The sequence below is a fragment of the Cyprinodon variegatus genome, unplaced genomic scaffold (assembly GCF_000732505.1).
Source record: "Cyprinodon variegatus isolate N-32 unplaced genomic scaffold, C_variegatus-1.0 Scaffold1180, whole genome shotgun sequence".
Taxonomy (NCBI): Eukaryota; Metazoa; Chordata; class Actinopteri; order Cyprinodontiformes; family Cyprinodontidae; genus Cyprinodon; species Cyprinodon variegatus.
In genome coordinates, this window is record NW_015151633.1 from 30,649 (window position 1) to 38,189 (window position 7,541).

The 7,541-nt window shown below is 37.4% G+C and overlaps 1 protein-coding gene across 2 annotated transcripts in view; it reads right to left on the reverse strand.

Moving 5' to 3' along the window:
• The window catches only part of LOC107101971, a 46,836-nt gene that overhangs the window by 15,624 nt on the left and 23,671 nt on the right, over positions 1-7,541 (reverse strand). For both annotated transcript variants that reach the window (XM_015401075.1, XM_015401074.1), the window contains exons 4-8: positions 6,790-6,972; positions 6,141-6,264; positions 4,311-4,404; positions 3,967-4,053; positions 3,746-3,862 (exon numbers count right to left, since the gene is read on the reverse strand). In XM_015401075.1, coding sequence (XP_015256561.1) covers positions 3,746-3,862; positions 3,967-4,053; positions 4,311-4,404; positions 6,141-6,264; positions 6,790-6,972 — 605 coding nt within the window. The remainder of the gene's footprint in view (positions 1-3,745; positions 3,863-3,966; positions 4,054-4,310; positions 4,405-6,140; positions 6,265-6,789; positions 6,973-7,541) is intronic.

Sequence of the window (7,541 nt, forward strand, 5' to 3'; positions counted from 1 at the left end):
ACTACAGAAAATGGGCTTAAAGTGTAAAAAACCGAACTTCTCCTTTAACATTGTTTGAAAAAAGGTGAAAAATAAACAAACATATAAATACATCTCTAGCCACTGTGTGCTCTCTGCAAGATCACGTGATCAACCTTGCAATCATACTGGATCGGAATGCTGGATCGGCATCAATAACCCGATCCAGCTAAATAGTCATGGAATTTCCCCATTGTGGTATAATAAAGGGATTTACATTTATAAGTTTAAACTAAGTGCTGAAATGCATGGAGGAGGGGTTGGACATGACATTGTTGTTGCTGCAGGGAGGGGCTGTCCAGTTGATTTGGAAGTTGATTTTCCAGAAATTGGTAGATGTGCGCACAAAAATACGCTGTTGTCCAGTCTAAGGAGAAGAATGGTTTGATTTGAGAAGATAATAAAGCAACTGAAGCAAACGTGTAATGCTATAATGTCCAAATGGAAAGAAAATCTCTAAAAAGAGGAAATGTTTGTGTAAAATTTGAGTCACCTGGGTCACAACAAAACAGATTTTAATCAGAGGCAACTGGACTTTTGTACACTCATCATGATTCAAATAGCAAAACACAAAAAACACACAGCAAAAGACTCCACAGCCCAGGCGGGGAATGGATTGATCATTGATTTGCATCTGGGAAAAAAAACAACTAACAGCATCATGAGAAGAAATCAGCACAGACATTGCAGGGATAGAAATGCTTCTCATTTCAAAGCAAGGTTCTGGTGTAAAACAATGCTGCTGCATCCAACATTCAATAATAAAAAGATTTGAACACTATCAAAACCCTATAGTTAGGTAGGAGCATCTGATAACATGACAACCATTGTGTCCTACTACAGAAATATGGCCTGTACTGCAAAAAACCAAGAAGCGCAAAAACATAAAAAAAATAAAGTTAATGTGCTGGATCCAGCAAACATGGAAAATGATTCCTCTGATCAAATTACAGATGTTTAGCACATCTCAAAGCTTATCAAAACCTCATAAAGAGAAGGGATATGGACATTGCTATTTTCAGTTACAAAGAGTGGCGACACCTCATTAGATTTGGGAAATTCACAGTGAAACTCCCAAGTCTTTTCTTTGCATACCAGAAAATTAACAGACTAGAAAATACATTTAATTGCAACAGATTCTAAACAACTTGAGCAAATATCTCCAGCTCTCACTTCTCCCCATTGGTTTTCTGTTTATTTTAGGACTATTACATTTTTGGTTTTTCTTGTGATACTGGTATTGAACTACGGAGAAAAATGCCAAAAAATAAAATAATTTTTTATTATTTGTGAAATAATTAAAATGATCATTCAAAATATTATTTATAGTGCAGTAAAAGCTATATTGGAAGATTTTTGTGATTTTTTAAAAAGAACTGCCCTCTCCACTTAAAAAAAAAAAAAAGATTTGATAGGCATTCCAAAGAGGAATGCCTATCAAATCCCATTTCTCCTCGTGCACGCTCTGTTTACAAGCTGCTGTTTGCATCGCTCATACAAGCTTACTTACCAAAAGAAGATTTGCAATTTTTCCACAATGCCAGACTCTCCACCGGTAAGTGAAAATGGGGGCGAGCACGTAGGACGGTCTTACATAAACATGTTAACAGAATGATTAGGAGGACCACTATAGCTTTAAAAGTACAGTATAGAGGATGATTTTTTTATATCCAGGTGGATCATCTAAATAAGTGGTCCTACTAATTGTCAATTGTCCTACGTGCTCATCCCGTAAGCTATCTTTTCCTGCGCAGGTACACTTTAAGGCATATATCTATGGTGAGCTACGGCTTCAGACAGTCACTGAAGCTCACCTTTCTCACCACGGTTCTTTGAAAATGGCCGAGGGTCATAAGAGAAAAAGTGTCTACGAAGTTTATGAGAAGAAAAGAAAGGCCTCGGAAGAGACAAATAATTACCAGAATGCGTTGCGCGGAGAGCTCTCCTCTCACAGAGCTCTCTGCGAAAAGCATTATGGTATTTGCTGTCACAATGGCATGCTGTTGCCATAGGCTGTTGTTACCAGAAAGCGGCAACTAATAACAAAGATGGCGCAGGCACGCACGGTGGCCCACCGGGGAAGTGATCATCTGTCCGAACGGTAAGTTGACTGAGTTCACAAAATAGTCCCCGCTCTATATAGTGAGTGAGGGATTTAGAGGTTAGGATGGACGTTTGGACACAGTAAGATTGTATGAGCTATGAGAACAGCAACTTTGAAAGACGGCGTGCATGAGGAGAAATGGGCTTGTGCATGCTCTCGCACGTGCATTATTTTTTTTTTTTTAATGGAGAGGCGGGTCTTCGAGAAAATCCTCAACAATTCCCTTAAGTGGGCATAAGTGTCTTAATGAGCTTACAAACATTTTTGTAGCTACAAACAAAAATTCTAAAAATAACAAAATTTAAAGTAATAATAAAAAAAGTATTATAAAGCATCTTTGTCTGCTAATTGATCCCCCATTCTCTTTATATCCCTCTCAGATTAGAAGCCGTCATCAGATTTACAGCAGATTATGCTCTAAACAGCTTGATTACCTTTTGCAGTTTCTTTCAACTGCCAATTGTTCTATTTTTTACTTGATATAAGCATACCACAATATTTAAGCTAAAATATAACTTTTGTTTCATTGCATAAAGATAGTCTGCTCTTCCATTTAATTAATTTGTGATGGCATATTTTGGCCTTTTTTCTCTATTAATGTTAATCTGCTATTGCTATTACAGATGGTACAAATGTTTAAATGTGCAAAGACTCTTTCTCTATTGTCTGATATTGAATCAATGCTTTCTTTGTGGCCACAATGACTGCAGAAATTTCAATCTGAAAAACTCACAGAGAGAGAAAGATGCAATTTTATTGATACAATAGTTTGAACTTTGGCGCTCAGGCTTCGGCAGGAAAAATAAACGCTGATTTATACTTTAATGCAGATAAACTGATGTATGAGAATATGGATATTTCCCCCGGGCCTGAAACTGGTGGTGGAGTTTAGATAGATGAAGTTTGCTTATTTCCATAGAGGCTGGTATACAGGGTGATGCTTGAGTTAGATGTCACTTGAATAAACAAAGTTTGCATAAACTGTCCATGAACTGTCCATGAAGAGCAAGCATGAAGCGACTGTGGAGAGAAAAAACTCCCCTTTGGGAAGAAACCTCTGGCAGAACCAGGCTCAACATGGCGGTCTTCTGCCGGACCGTTTTAAAGTGACAGGGAACTCCATGAAAGTCTGGAGGGACTACACACTGGAAGGTGAGGTTGAAGGAGCATCGAGGAGAAGTCGGATGAGCTTACTACAATGGTGGAGAAGGGGATGGAGGTGGGTTGTCTGAATCAAAGTCCGATATACTGTAGGAGCGACGGTTCTTGCGCTTGCTGATGAGCAGGCCGAGAGATGATTTGGAGTTGCTTTTAAGGTGAATGCTGGATGATGATTGGGCATCGAGGAGATGTAGCTTGAAGCGGATTGGCTGCATCGGAGGCGGATCAGCCTCAGATTGAATGGAAGTAATCAGAGTTTCTTCAGTTGAAGTTCCGCCTTAGCTTCATGTTTGAGTGTGAGTTATTATCTAATCTTCAAACATGTCAAAATATATAATACCTTTTAAGACAATTTCCAGATCTAGTGAACATGTTTTCAAATAACCTAACGCTTTTGCCTACCGACGATTTTGCTTACATTTTCTTATCATTTGCTGCAGAAAAGATCAGTGTGTATAATACCTGATGGAACTGCATCCAGTCCTTGTGATTGTAAGTAAACGTCCCTCCCAGCTCAGCTGTTAGCTGTGGAGCTTCCACTGTCTTGTTGAGGGCTCTTATCGATGAAACAATATCCATCTATTAAAGAGATCACAAACACTGTTAGGAAGCAGTTCCTTTCTTCCTTTGACTAAAACTCAAAAGAAGCACTGATGTATCTAGAAGCTGATTTGGGTTCTGACCTGCAGACCCGGCTGCTTCTCTGGCCGCGGACAACTATCCTTGTCGATCAATATGATAATGCAGTGGACAGCGTGGAGAGCTTGCTCCTGTTAAAAGTCACACACAACATATAAGGAGAATTTTAATTTGTATTTAGAGAGCCTAAGTGTAGAAGAAATTTCCTTATCCTCATCTTTACACTAAAGCAGAGTGGACATTTTTTATAGACCATCCAAACTGGAATCGTATGACTTTAACTATTGAATTCTAAACTTCCAGGGAAGTCAAGAAGGAGCAAAGGTCTTCCCAGAATTTTTACTAATGCGACTGTGAAACAATGTTCATGCAGGTTTCAAGTTTTAACCTGTGCCATTAGTAGTGCCTTGTAGAGGTGAAGCGGAGGAAGCTTCTTCCTGCCATTAATCACCAGAGTCATTCCAAGCTCTCGGACGTCTTTCCTGCAAAGACAGTGGATTATCAAAGGTTGCTCTCCTTCCTTTTTTTTGTGATAACCACCATAATCAAATTTCAGACTGGATCTAATTTGCATTTCTTTTTTTATTATTATTTATCCCAGACATCAGGATATTGTTTCTCGTTTCAGATTATTGCATTTTACAATAATAACTGGGTTGAAATTCCTTGCTACAAGCCAGTTGCTCTGCTGTCTGATTATATCATGCCTATTTGAGTGTATATGGCTTTCCAAACTGTAAAGGAGGAAGTCTAAAAACTTTATTTATGAGTATTATGTGCTTACAATTAAATGATATAGCATCATAACATGTTACAGGACAAATTATCAATGCTTCATAGTGGAATCTCATAGGCATGCTAATGTTAGCAGTAACTCTAAATCCTGTTCCCCAGGACCCAGTACCCTCCATGGTAAGCATTTCCCTGCTGCAACATGCCTTAAAGAGAATAGTGAACAAACATGCTTGTGTAGCACTCAATTGCATGCTGAGAAATCAAAATATTTCACTGAATAAGGTGGGGCAAAGACACATCTAAAGTATGCATGACTGGCTGAGGAACTAAGACTGCACAGTTAATGAAACAGCTGATGCTCAGTCAGATACAGAGGGATACAGAGATAAATTTTAGCACTCTGAAATCAGTCAACTTTTTTAAACTGTATTTTAAATACCATGTATCATTATCATCATTATCTAAAATATCTATAGGCATTTTTTTTTATTGGACTGAGATCAGGATACTGTTAGCCTTTGCAAAACATTAACTGTTTTAATGACCTCCTGATCTGCAGAGACTCTGGTTGAAACATCTTATCTGTTACTTATCCTGAAATTTCTTACCATTCATTAATTTAAGCCCATATGCTCTCTACTGATTACATTCATTTTAATGTGGTATCAAAAGAAGTCGCTAGTCTTTATCCAAGCTTTATATGCATTCACACAGCATTCCTAAACTTCCTCTCAATCAGGCAAACTATTGTGAGAGAGCCTACACCAGACGAGGTTGCTAATTCTGGCAGGACACTGCATACCAGTCTGCTGGCAGCATGCCTGGCTGAAGCAGACTGCTATGATTTGTCTTTTTACTGGAGACACTGGAAGGTGGGGAAAAAAGGGAGAACGAGCTTTTCAAACCTTTAAACTTTACAATAAAGTCAATGTTAACAAGTAATGTTGTTAAAAAGTTTACAAGCAGACATTTGAACCCAAGTATTCCCTGTTCTATGAACATTCTGGACAATTTAGTCATTATTTGATGCTCTCACGGGGTACATAGGAAATAATAAACGTTTAATTAGTTTATGGAATAGAAAGATTTATACACATTTGTGACCAACAGCTGAGGACCCAGTGTAGCTATAAAACTTTGCCTTTCCTTTGTTTAGCCAAGCTGAATATATTTCTAATTATAATCTGCTGCCCTCTTGTGGTCAAATGTGTCATTGCATGCTGGCGTAAGGTAATAAATATTCTCTGTTGAAAAATAGAGGTCACTAAACTGTCATTTGTATTTTTATGTCATTGACAGAATAATTACTTCATAATGAATTCCAAGACAACTTTAAATCCTTTATAAAAGCAGAAAGGAGTATAAACCAGTGCAAAATCTACCCTCTCTTCTTTTCCAGCTTCCAATCAGCTACAGAGTGTTTAAGTATATTAATATGTAACGTTTTTATCAGCGAAAACCAACAAAGCTTTGTCTGATGTACCTCGGTATGGAGTGTAAGTAGAGCAGCAATTCACAAATGCTCTCTGCAGACACAAGAGGGGTCATCCACTCCTTCCTGTCGCCATGGACCTCGACCACCGCCCTGCCGTTCCTGTCCCTGCTGCCTACAAATGTAGAATAAAAAATAAAAAAACAGATTTTTTTTTTTTTTTTGTTTTGTCAATGTGCTGACATTTTTGTTAAATTCACAATTAAACAGTTCTTATTTAAATTGCTGGATTCCTCAGTTTGCATTGAATATTTAATGGCCCTAATGATGATTAGTGAATAAGGATACCCTTAATGACTGTACTGAAAATCTGTTGAATTTTAAAACAACCAATCTTTTTCTTTTTTTCATCAAAAAATTGTTTTAGTTTTTTGTAATAATTTCAAAAAGGCACATACTGTCCAACTTAAGAGAGAAGACATTTAATTGCAATCTTTTGGTACTAGACCTTCATCAGGCAACTTGTTCCGAAAATGTTGCAATTAAATGTCTTCTGGTGACAGCGTGTGGGAGTCCCCTTTTAAAATGTGATACATTTTTCTCCTATGTTAATGATGTGTGAAGTGCTTTATTAAGTTTTTTTTTTTTTACCATAGAAATTATGTTTTAATTTCTAACATGTCTTAGAAGATCAACATACCTGGTAAACAAATAATGCCCATTTCCAGGAGACTGCTGATCTTCCTGAATGTTTCTTCTGTTTGTAAGCCCTGCTGACAGTCAAGACTTGTTGCAGAAGATTGTTTTTCCACCTTTCCACTGAGAATTTTTGAGCCCAGGCCATTTAAGCTAAATGGAAGCTCCACTCGGCTTGAATCTGAATCTGATGAAAACAGAAATGAGAAACACAATGATTGCTGTATTTGGTTGGTTTATAGAATGAACACAACTTTTTTCTTCTTTTTTTTTTTACCACAGCCTGTTGTCTTTTTGATAAGGCTGAGTTTAGGGTCATAGATACTTAATGTTGACACATTTTAATCCAATGTAAACCTAGCATTTATTTCTATTTGGCATCATTGTGGTGTAGGGCAGTGGTTCCACACCTTTTTTCACTTGTGTTCCACTTTGGGCATTTTGTCTTACCATGAGTCCCCCTCTCAGTCAAAAGTATTGATGATTGTCCAAAAGTGGAACATACAATAACAGATATAAAGACTAAAATAAACACTATTTCGAGGAGCAGAATGGAGAGATACAGAAGATCGTTTAGGCTGGCCACCATTGAACAGTTTAATGCTCTTGAAGGAGTCTTTTTTTATATCATTATTTCTTAATCAAATTTAGTGTTTTTTTTAATCCTATTTTATGTTTTTATCTTTGCTATCAGGCAGGGGAATTTCTATCTATCTATCTATCTATCTATCTATCTATCTATCTATCTATCTATCT